An 11,300-nucleotide genomic window follows, 5' to 3' on the forward strand; every position below is an offset into this window, starting at 1 on the left:
CAGGACGAAGCTGGGAAGAAGAGGATGAATGGCCCGATTTATCTGGTGCTGCTTGGCATCACCTTGTGCCCTGCAAGTTCCCACAAGGCACACATCACATCTAAACCCAGCAGAGCCCACCAGCTCCTCACGTCGCTCCCGCTGTGTGTGCAGGGCTGAGCATCTGCTCCCTGCTCCTGCTCGCGGAGGATCTGTTGTATCCCCACCTCTCCCAGAGGGGGCTGAGAAAAACGTATATACACGGTTTTTCTCTTTAAAGTGAACCTTCGGCACCCTCGTGGTCTGGAACAGGACATGAAACCGGGTCTTAGAATGACCTGCGGTGTTCACGGTTCTTGCGAGAGCTGGCCAAAATGTCAAGTGGAAAAGAAGTAAATTGGCACGGTGCGGATTTGCTGGGCTTCCGGGGGAAAACTGCAGGGGATGGTGGCAGGATGGGGGTGGGATGGGCGGGGGGTGGAGGTGGGATGGAGATGGGGTGGAGGTGAGGTGGTGGTGAGAAGGAGATGGGAAGGAGGTGGGAAGGAGATGGGAAGGAGGTGGGATGGAGATGGGAAGGAGGTGGGATGGAGATGGGATGGAGGTGGGATGGAGGTGGGATGGCCATGGCATGGAGGTGAGATGGAGATGGGATGGAGGTGGGATGGAGGTGGGATGGCCATGGCATGGAGGTGAGATGGAGATGGGATGGAGGTGTGATGGAGGTGGGCAGGGAGGAGGAAGGAAGCGGTGGGATGGAGGCAGAAAGCAGGCAGGCTGGAGGAAGGAATCACACAGGTTGGAGAAGGGAAGCAGCCTGGATGGAAGCAGGACAGAGGAGGGAAGCAAACGGGCTGGAGGCAGGAAAACGGGCTGCAGGCAGGCTGCAGAAGGGAACTGGGAAGGCTGGAGGAGGGAATTAGGCAGGATGGGGTGGGAAACGGATGGGGTGGAGGCGGGCCGGAGAAGGAGGAGGAGGAGGAGGAGAAAGAGGAGGAGCAGAAGGAGGAGGAGAAGCAGGAGGAAGAGGAGGAGAGCAGCGGGCTGCAGGCAGGAAGGGCACAAGGTGTGGGGGGGCGGAGGCGGGGAGCAGCAGTGGGCGGGCGGGGAAAGGGAAAGGGGCAGGGAAAGGGGCAGGGAAAAAGGGGCAGGGGCTGGCAAAGGGGCAGGGAAAGGGGCCGGGGCAGAGGAGGAGCCGCCTGCCCGTGACTCAGCCGCCCGGAGCTGCCCCTTCGCGCAGCGGGGCCGGGGCGAGCAGCGGGAGCGCAGCGGGGGACGGTGAGGACCGGGGCGGGGGGGACCCGGGGAAGGGACGGGTTCAGCCTTTGGGGGGGCTTTGGGGGGCTCCGTGCTGCGGCTTTGCAGCGGAACCGGGGGCAGGGCTCGCAGCTCCGCTTGTTTTTCCGGCTTGGTTTTGGGGTCGGGGGTTCTGGATGCTGGCGCAAGGGGAAAGAGCAGGGGAAGGGCAGGGGAAGGGCAGGGAGGGGGAGGACGCCCTAATTTCCTAACAGGGGTCGGGTGGGAGCGGAAGACGGCGGGGTTGTTGCTGAAGGGCGATGAGGAATGTCCTGTGGGGCTCGCCTGGCTGGGGACGGGGATGGGGACGGGGATGGGGACTGGGATGGGGATGGGGATGGGGTTGGGGATGAGGGTGGGCATGGGGATGGGGATGGGGATAGCCATTCAAGGGGACCCTCTCCCATCCCATGGCTTTCAGATGGAGAGGCGAGTGCCGCCACTTGCATCAAGATGCCCTTCCCATTTGGCCAGGTATCCAGCCTGTGCCAGTGGCTTGGCTTTCCTGGGAAGGGTTGGGTGTGGGGACGAGTGGCTGACGCATATATATATATATTATTATTTTTTTTTTCAAAAAGGCCAAAAACCAAATCTAATTCTCCCCATACAGTCACAGGTGGAATGGAGTCACCACGCCACGGGTCTGGTGCGTGCCCCTGGGCCACCAAGCTCACCCGGCTGGGCTGGCCAGCTCCGTCCCGACCCTGGCTTTGTTGTGGCTCCGTCACACCGGCAGCCAGAACAAAGGACAAAGCTCATTTGGGGCAAAAGGCTGGAGGAAAGCACATGACAAGGGCTTTGCTGAGCACCTCCTGCCCCCGAGGGCTGGGGGTACTGCAGCTGCAGGGGTGGGCCAGCTTTTATCTTCCTCACCCCTATGGAAAAGGGCGTGCGGGTGCCTCCCTGGGTGCCCGGAGGGCTTGGGGCCAGACGCCGAAGGAGCCAAGAGGTGCTTCAGGGCTCTGACTTATTTCAGGGCCTGAGCTGCCCGAAGCGGGTGCTGGTATGAGCAGCCTGTTTTGGTGTGGTTTCTGTTCTGACTGGGGCAGGAGGGCGGGGGAACGCCCGCTTAGACGGGGCTGACACACAGATCTGGGGGCGAGAAGACCTTTGCAGTGGGGCGCTGCAGCGGAGGGGTTTGCTCAGCATCCGCTGCGTGACCCTGCCCGGCTCCGGGCTGAATATTTGCGGCTCTGTCCGTGGGAAAACAGGCAGGGGAGCGCCTCTGGCTTCGAGATTTGATCAGGAGAGATGGAGAGAGCAGCTGGGCCGTGTCTCCTGCCCCCCCTGCAGACACCCGTCTCGCTGCGGCTGCTTTCCTCCCTCGCTCGCTGCAGCTCCTCTCCGTGAGCCTGAGGGTTGCGCTCAGCCCAAATTTCTTTTCAAGCCTCCAGATGGCTGAATTGCAGGCGTTCTGCCCAGGTAGCTGCTTTCTGGCCTCAACTTCTTGCTCTTTATTCGAGAAATGTCATTACTGGATACGTTGGGGCCCAAAGCAGTGGGGCAGGGGATTTGCTGCAGCCCAGGAGGAGGTGGAGCAGCTCGGGGGGCTCGTTGCACGCCCCAAGCACCCTCCTGCGACCTGGAGAATCGCCCAGGTGAAGTCTCAAGAAGTCCAACAACCTTTGCCAGGGCAATATTGAAGCTGTGAGGCTGTGGGTCCTGCAGGAGAAAGGACTGGGCTGTGCACGAGGCCAGGCTGGGTTTGCTGCTGCCTTTTGGGTTTTCCAGGGCTCGTACAGACCAGGCAGTGGTTCCTCCACCCACGTAGGCGAGGAACAGGGGCATTTGGTGGTAGGGACCCTCCCCAAAACCAGCTTTGCCTTTCCCTGTTGCTTCTTCCCAGCACTGCAAGCCTGGTGAACGGGGCGAGTCGTGGCTTTTATTGCTGAATTAGCCTGCACCACCCCTGGGAGAGCTGCACAGAAGCAGAACCGGCGCGCGTGGGGACGGTGCCAAGGCCGGGAGGGGCAGCAGAGGCTGCCTGCAGGTGGACACCCCCTTTGGAGACCTTTGGGGGCAAAACCAGGGCTGGAAAGGGAAAAGATCTTGCTGGAGCAGCGTGCAGGAGGAAGCGGAGATCTGCAGGCACCGCTGCCCTTACGCAAGTTTGGGTTTTGGTGCCGTTTTCGGGGTGGCGGTGTCTGAAATGGCCGCAAAGGTCTCCGGGGAGGGGACGGGTGCGCAGGGGAGATAGCGGCGGTGAGGAGCGGTGACGGAGCCACGGGGGGGGCGTCTTCCTCTGCCTTTTCAGGGGGGGGGAAAGAGGGTGAAGGCAGGAGCCAGCAGCCTGTTTTCCCGGCCGCAGGCTGCCCCCGTGACTCGCTCTCAGCGGAAATTCGCTCTCTGCAGCCAAGATTTACCGCACGCAGGGCGCTTGCTAAAGCTGGGGGGGGGGGCTGGGGAGGAAGAAATCACGTGAGATCGAGGCTTTCCCCTTCCTTCTCCACCCAAATCCTCCGGCAAACCTTGGGATAGCGTCATCCAGCTGAGAGCATTGGTCTTTACCCCCCAAAAATGCCCTCTCTCAGCCCGTTGCAGGCTCGGCAAGGGGGTTGTTTGCTGAAATGGCCGTCAGGCCGCGGGTTGTTTGGGTTGCACAGAAGGAGACGAGGCTGCTCCTGGCCACGAGCCACGTTTTGGGGTGTAAGCAAGCTTGCAAGTGGCGGTGTCCTCTTTCAGCTCCGTCTCTGCTTGGCTGCAGCTGGAGGTGTGCAGCCCATGCGGTCTCGTAACCTGAGGATTAACCAGGCTGTTGTGCTGCCAGACCTGGGGTGGTGTAAACTGGGGGGGACTGGGCTCATCCTGGGGGACAGAGGGGTTTGAGCCCACTCTGTTGCTGCTGCACCGGGCATCTTGGGGCACGGAAATGCCCTGGGTGCAGCTCAGCTGCCTCTGGTCAGGCTGCTGCAGCTTTATCCGGGTGCTGGGAGATAAATCCATGCCTTGCCCGCCAGCGTTCGGGTGCTGTGACTGTCCAACCCAACGGGCAGGGTCCCATTTAGACCCACTTGATGCAGAAAAGGCCTCCCAGAGAGGCCAAATGATCCTGTGATTGGACTGGGAACACCTTCAGAAAGGTGAGATTTGGGGGGCAGGAGGCCCCACGCGTTGCTGAAACTCAGCTCAGCTTTTGGGCTGAGCATCCTGCCGAAAGCACGAAGGGCTATGGGGGGGAAAAAATCGATAAGTGGTGGATGAATGGGGGAGAAAAATGAAAGGGGGAGGCTGCAGGCGCCTGGGCTTGCTGCTGGCAGAAAGTAGGACACTGCTGCTGGGCTTTCTTCCCTGGAAAGGCTAAACTTGGCTGCGAGTGGGTGGAGGCAGCCTGGAGATGTGTGCGCGTGTCCCCATTGCTCGCAGAGCTGCTGATGGGAGCTGTGGGGCTGCTCCGGCGTGTTTGGCCACAGGGGTTTAAGCCTGGGCTTGCAAAGGTGATTACGCACCCGGCTTGCTGAGATGAGTAGGAATTAGAGCCTCAGCCTCTGCCGCTCAGCGCTGCTGTGAGTATCCGAGGTTTTTAGGGCTGCTCAGGGGGGGTTTGGAGAAGGGTTTTGGTGGAGGGGGGCACCTGAGTGTTTTTGCAGAGGTCGAAGAGCTCGTGGCGTGCCCGAGTCAGGTGTGGGGACGTGGAACCAGCTTGTGCTCTGACATGGGGGGGCTATGTTGAGGGCTTGCCATGCCCCTGTATTTCCCCTGTGTCTCCGTTCCCCAAACTGGGACTTTCTTGGCATGCTGCCACTTTTCAAAGCCTCCTGAGAAGTCCCCATGGGATGGGAGCTGGTCGCGGGTCACCTCTGCGTGGGCTTGAGCTCCCCACTCTGTGATGTGAGCACGTTTAGGGTCCTCAGGGCCACTAGCTGGCCAAAATGAGGCCATAAACCCCGAAAATGTGCTCTGCAGAAGCATCTTCAAAGAGTGTTGCAGCAAAGAAGGGACTGGCGAGTTTCCTGGGGCTGCAGCCCTGCAGTTTGATCATTTATTCCTTATCCTTTGGTTTTATGGAAGCAAACACAGCTCTTAATGCCCTCCAAACTCAATCCCTTGGATCTGCTTCAAAAGAGACTTTTCCTGCTGCTGCTAATCCCGCAACAGACGATGAGCAGGGGTGCCTTGTCCGACGCACTTCTGAGTGGCAGAGGGGATTATTAGTGTGCTCTCATGTCTTCTCCTGACCTTTGGGGTAAATTGGGGTTGTCAAGGGCTTTGTGTGGGCACGTTGTGGTCAGAGCCCACGCTGGGGAGGTTTCCAACGATTCCCAAATCTGGCTGCAGGTTGAGCGACCCGTGCCGTAGCCAACATGTGGCCGTCCGTGTCCATCCTATGCGTCCTGGTGGCCTTGGCCAATGCCCGCAGCGTTCCTTACTACCCGCCGCTCTCCAGCGACCTGGTCAACCACATCAACAAGCTCAACACCACCTGGAAGGTGAGTACTGGGATGGTGTTGGGGGAGGACAAAGGGACGATCTCCGTGGGGCTCGGTGGCTGTGGTTTGGGTTTCTCGCCGCCGTGGTTGCATCAAACCAGCTTTGGTCCCAGTTGGCTTCTCCGCTGAGCTGGTGCCATCACGGATTCCTGCTGTGGTGGTAATTGGTGATGAGCTCATAGACCAGAATGAAGATCTGGAGCACCAGGCTTGTGCCCTTGGTGGCTGTGGAGAGTCCTGTGCCACCTCTCCTTGTCTCTCCCCAGGCAGGACACAACTTCCACAACACTGACATGAGCTACGTGAAGAAGCTCTGTGGCACCTTTCTAGGTGGGCCCAAGCTCCCCGAGAGGTGAGTGCTGGGGGAAGAAGACGAGGGCCCCGCAAAAGCTGCTGTAGATGCTCCTGGTGTGTCTGCAGTGGGTGGGGGGTCTTTCCTGGCAGGCTGTGAGCGGGGTTCCCCTGGGTACAGCTCACTTTTTGGTACCTTGTGGACATCTCGCGTGGAGTTAGTGTGGTGGGGAACTTCCATCCCGTGTTGTGCCAGCTACTTGAGCAATCATGTAAGTTGTAAGCCTCAAAACTCAGAGCACTGGAGGAGCTGCTGGCCTGGTCCGAGGACTTCAGCAGTGTTCATTCTCCTTCAGCAGTTAATAACAGGAGCAGTCCTCCTCCAGGTCACCTCCTGAGCTGGCTGGAGAGGGCACTGCCTCCGGTCCTGCTTCACTGGGGTTCCTATAACAGGACTTCCCTCTTTCTCCCTTGCAGGGTCGATTTTGCTGCAGATCTGGACTTGCCAGATAACTTTGACTCACGGAAGCAGTGGCCCAACTGTCCCACCATCAGCGAGATAAGAGACCAGGGCTCCTGTGGCTCTTGCTGGGTAAGAGCACGGGTTTCAGGTCCTGTCGATACGGGGTTTGGCAGACAGCAAGCAGGCTGCTGAGTTTGCTACTGAGCTTTAAAACTGGGGGGCACGGGGGATTCTGCGATGTCTTAGCACTTCAGTGGGCTTGTCCCAGCCACACTTGAGCTTGGTGCTCTCAACTCCTTCCCAGGAGGGGACAGAAATCTGCCTGGTTTCTCTCCCATGGCCTACCCTAACCACCTTGCCTTGTATATTTTTTTGGGGGGGGTTGCCCACAGGCCTTTGGTGCTGTAGAGGCCATTTCAGACAGGATCTGTGTCCACACAAACGCCAAGGTGAGCGTGGAGGTGTCGGCAGAGGACTTGCTGTCGTGCTGCGGCTTCGAGTGCGGCATGGGGTGAGCTGCTGGGGGCACTTGTTGGCTTCAAAGCGGGGTGGGAGGAGCGGGGACACAGCCCGAAGATGCTGGTGTTGTTTTGGTCTTGTTTTTTTAGTCTTCCCCCTCAGCACAAAGCCCCACCGGTGGCTTGTGCTGTAGATGGTGGAGTTGGGTGGGAACATGGAGGTGACTGCATGGCCTGAAGGCCCATCTGGGCCATGTCCTGCCTCCACCAGTAGCTGGCCAAAGGGAGGGTCTTTCAGTAGCCCCAAAGCCTTGTTTTTTTGGCAAAATTATTTTACCTGTGGCTTTTGCAGTCTTTGGGAGCAGGGCTGGGAGTTCGGTCTCCGAGCTGTGTGGTTCTGGGGGCAGAAGCTGACCAGGGACCTGGTGAGGAGGCCCCACTACTTTGGGATTTGGAGACATGGCTGCTCTTAGCTCCTTCTTGCCCTGAGGCTTTAAAGGATCAACTTCAGCTTCCTTGGCCTGGCTGGAGCTCGAACTTCTGCCTCTTTCCACAGGTGCAATGGTGGTTACCCCTCCGGTGCGTGGAGGTACTGGACAGAGCGGGGCCTCGTGTCCGGGGGCCTCTACGACTCCCACGTGGGTAAGTCCTGGATCATAGCCTTGTGAAGGCCAAGAGGAGCATCCGCACTAAGTTATGGGACAGTGCCCTTCTGGACGTGCTGGTCTGCGTCCTCATGGCTGTACCATGGCCTTGAGCACCTCCGCTAGCCCTGCTGGCTGCTCCTGTCCCCATGGCTCCCTCTGGCCCCCCATGTGGGACAAGACACCCATGTGGCACAGTAGTCACACCTACCACCCCACAAAACTGGGGTTGGGGCAGGTCTGAATCAGTCTGTGGATGTTTTTGTTGGCCTTGGACCAATTTAATATATTTTGGCTGGGGGCAGGAGTCTTCCTGCCGTGTTTCACCTTCCAAAAGCAACTTCCAGACTGGAAACCTCTGCCACCACCTCCTAGCAGGGCCATAAGGTGGTTCAGGTTTCCATCTTTTCCCTCACCTTGTCAAGAGGGTGGCGGTGGGAAGCAGGTCCAAAGGGAAACCTGCAGCGATTGCTCATCTGGTGATGACCTACTCTTGCCCTCACCCCACTGATCTGTGGGGTTTCTGGGTTAAAAGGATCATAATTTTGCTCAGGGCATCTGTTGCCTTCTTCAGCTTGGCTGCTGGGGCTGAGGGGTTGCTCGGGGACAGCCGGCTCATGCTACCTCTGCCTTCCAGGCTGCCGTCCCTACTCCATCCCACCCTGTGAGCACCACGTCAATGGCTCCCGGCCGCCGTGCACTGGGGAGGGAGGAGAAACCCCCAGGTGCAGCCGGCACTGCGAGCCTGGCTACTCGCCCTCGTACAAGGAAGACAAGCACTATGGTAAGGAGGTGGCCTCCCAGCAGGAGCTCCGTGGGGTGCGTGGGATGAGACCTCTTCCCAAGCAGTTGTATGGCCAACATCCTCAGGATGGGTGCTGTGAGCCCGTCTGACGTGCCCATTTGTGCTAATTGAGATGGGGGAGGTGATCTGGGTCCTCTTGGTTGTGGTAATGTGGGTGCAGGAGGTGACCACCTGGGTTGAAGAGCACGGTGCTGAGTCTGGCCTCACATCTGCTTCCTTCCTCCCTACTGGTAGCCGCTGGGACTCTACGCGGAGGGTTGTCTGGCTGCTTTTTCCAGATTTGTCTTAGCATTAAGTAATTTTTCTTTTAGAAGTGAATCTGGAAAAGGGGAGAACTTCCCTTTCCACAGCTGTCTGGTATAGGTCTTTGGGTACAGAATGGGACCCTTGGGTTAAGCCAAGGGAAGAGGGATGGTTGGAGCCCACTTCCCCTGCTGAGCTGTGCCTGTGTCTCCAGAGCAGCTGGGTTTGAATTTAAGCTTTAAGTGGAGAAAGGGCACACTGAGCAGTTATAGTGCAGCCATTTGGAGATACGGGCCCAACAAAGCTGGGCTGATGGTAGGACTTCTTCCACCTTGCTAGGCATCACATCCTACGGCGTCCCTCACAGCGAGAAGGAAATCATGGCTGAGATCTACAAGAACGGACCGGTGGAAGGAGCCTTTATTGTCTACGAGGACTTCCTGATGTACAAGTCTGGTGAGCATCGGCACTGAGGCTGGTCCCTACCTCACCCATAGGGTCTGTCCTGTGCGGCCCTTGTCCCTGTACCCAAATCTGAAGGGAGATCTCGGGTTCATATTTGAGTATTTGGTGTTCTGAGAACACGAGCAGATAACATCTCCTTTATCCATTGGTTTGTAGCAAGGGGAATAGGTTTTTAAGAGTGGTTCAAAGGGAAGCCCCAAGAAGGAACTCCCAAAACCGCATCAGAGTTAGGATTTTAGGTAAAATCGTGGCAGATGGACCCCAATTCCTTGCTCTGGGCTGCACTGCCTCTGGGCCTCTTGTTGAGTGCCTCCTTCCCAACTCTCTCTCTCCATTTTATCTTCAGGTTTGAGTTCATTTAACCAAAAAGGGAGAACCCCCCCAAAAAAAACACCAAAAAACCTTTCTCAGCTGGTCTCTGTTTTTTCATATCGAATATTTTGAAAGCTGGCAGCGCTCTGCGGGGGGAAAGCTGTTGATGTGTTGGTGCTGCCTTGCAGGGGTGTACCAGCACGTGTCCGGGGAGCAGGTCGGAGGCCACGCGATCCGGATCCTGGGCTGGGGGGTCGAAAACGGGACCCCCTACTGGCTGGCTGCTAACTCCTGGAACACCGACTGGGGGGATAACGGTGAGGAGCACAAAGCTATCGGTGTCAAGGGGGCTGCCCCCATTCCCCGGTCTCCTTGGGCACTCAGTGAAGCAGGGGAACTGACGTGCCCCTGGTGTTCTTCCAGGATTCTTCAAAATCCTCCGAGGAGAGGACCACTGCGGCATCGAGTCCGAAATCGTGGCCGGCATCCCCCGGACGGAGCAATACTGGAAGAGGGTGTAACTGGCCTCGTGCATCACTGCTGAGTTGATCAAACCACAAATAATCCCGAGTCCCTGATGCTTTTAACCGATAGCGGGTTGGGCGCAGAGCCCCCACTCTAAGAGACGATAGTTGAGGTTACTTTATTAAAGCTTTTTATCTTTTTGTTTTGTTTTTATTTTTTATTTTTATTTTTTAGTTGTATGATGGAGCTGGAGGTGGCAGGTCCTGTACTGGTGTCAGCTGCCGTCTGCAAGCCCTCTGCTCCTGGTGGGTTGCAGCTGGGGGCATTCCCTGCTCAAAGGACTGCTCGGGGGCTTGCTGGCCTCTTTGTGTCGTGGTTTTTGGCTAGCCCGGACCCCTTCCAGCCCAGTCTGTTACTGGGAGGGAGGGAAGCAGTAGCTTTGCACTGGGAGCAGGGATTTGGTGGGGCAGCAGAGACGGAGGCTGCTGGCAAATCCAGGCATGGCCGGTGCACCCCTGGCTGGGGCGGTCTGACTGTTAGCAGAGAGCGTGTGCCTTGTTGAATTGGCTAAACGTAGTCCCATTAGTGACAAAATACTGATGAACTTGATGCGGGGCTGCCTACAGCCCCTCCTGCCTGTGACACGTCCTTTCTGCATCGCTTGCTCTGCTCCATTATTTCGGCTGCTTTTTAAACCACTCATTCCTCAGCTGCTGTTTTGTTTTAATTATTTTTTTTTTCTTTTTCTGCTGTAATCTGGGGTTATTGATCCTAGGGAAGGGCCTGGCTGGAGCTCCATGAGCTTTGATCGAATGTCCTGCAGTATTCAGGAGCACGCTGGGAAGGGCAAACTGCTTTTGGCCAGGGCTACGCAGCTCGGGCCATGCCTTGGCAAGGGTGCTGCTGTGTGTTGCGAGCTGGTGTAGTACTTTGGGACTGCAGATGATGTTCTCCAGGTCTGCCACAGGGAGCTCATGCAGATGCTTGGAGGTATCTGGCGAACTTGCACGCAACTGAAGCTTTCTTTGAGCCACAGGTGGCAAGGAAGTAGAAATAATCTTATTTTTGTTATTGGGGGAAGTGTAATAGCAGTGTAGGAGGAATCATGCGATTTGCCAACACTAATATAGTGAAAGAGCTTTTGATTTTCTTTTAAAGCACAAAGTATATTGCTGAGCTAATGCTACAGGGCTGAAATAAGTGAAGCAGGCTCTCCCTTGTACTGTAAAATAGCCCCTTACCTCTGCCTACTGAACCAGTGAGACAGAGCTTTGGTGTGTGTGAATGAAACAACCGTGCCAATAAACGATTTCTCCAACGTCTCGTCTCCTGCCCCTTGTTGACTTCTCCTTCAGGAGCTAAAACCATCCTAAACTCTTCTGCTGTTGCTTTGCTGTTGTGGAAGCCGGGTGAGGCCCTTTTGTGCCAGTGCAAGCTGTCCCTGCCCCATCC

At 57.2% G+C, this 11,300-nt stretch overlaps 1 protein-coding gene across 4 annotated transcripts; it reads left to right on the forward strand.

Annotated features, from left to right (window-relative positions):
* Window positions 1-958: 958 nt before the first annotated feature.
* On the forward strand, window positions 959-11,166 carry CTSB (cathepsin B). 4 transcript variants are annotated; one of them, XM_080586059.1, is made up of 10 exons: window positions 959-1,045; window positions 5,551-5,702; window positions 5,969-6,054; window positions 6,471-6,585; window positions 6,849-6,967; window positions 7,471-7,556; window positions 8,196-8,342; window positions 8,946-9,062; window positions 9,572-9,700; window positions 9,807-11,166. In XM_080586059.1, exons 2-10 carry the CDS (start codon window positions 5,577-5,579, stop codon window positions 9,902-9,904), a joined length of 1,023 nt encoding a protein of 340 aa, XP_080442185.1. In that variant the 5' UTR covers window positions 959-1,045; window positions 5,551-5,576; the 3' UTR covers window positions 9,905-11,166. The 4 variants fall into 4 exon arrangements, with proteins under 4 accessions (XP_080442185.1, XP_080442184.1, XP_080442187.1 ...); XM_080586058.1 differs by lacking the exon at window positions 959-1,045 and adding an exon at window positions 1,100-1,257; XM_080586061.1 differs by lacking the exon at window positions 959-1,045 and adding an exon at window positions 3,165-3,379.
* The last annotated feature ends 134 nt before the right edge of the window (window positions 11,167-11,300 follow it).

This window comes from Anser brachyrhynchus (genome assembly GCF_964034855.1).
Source record: "Anser brachyrhynchus genome assembly, chromosome: 3".
In the NCBI taxonomy this organism is placed as follows: domain Eukaryota; kingdom Metazoa; phylum Chordata; class Aves; order Anseriformes; family Anatidae; genus Anser; species Anser brachyrhynchus.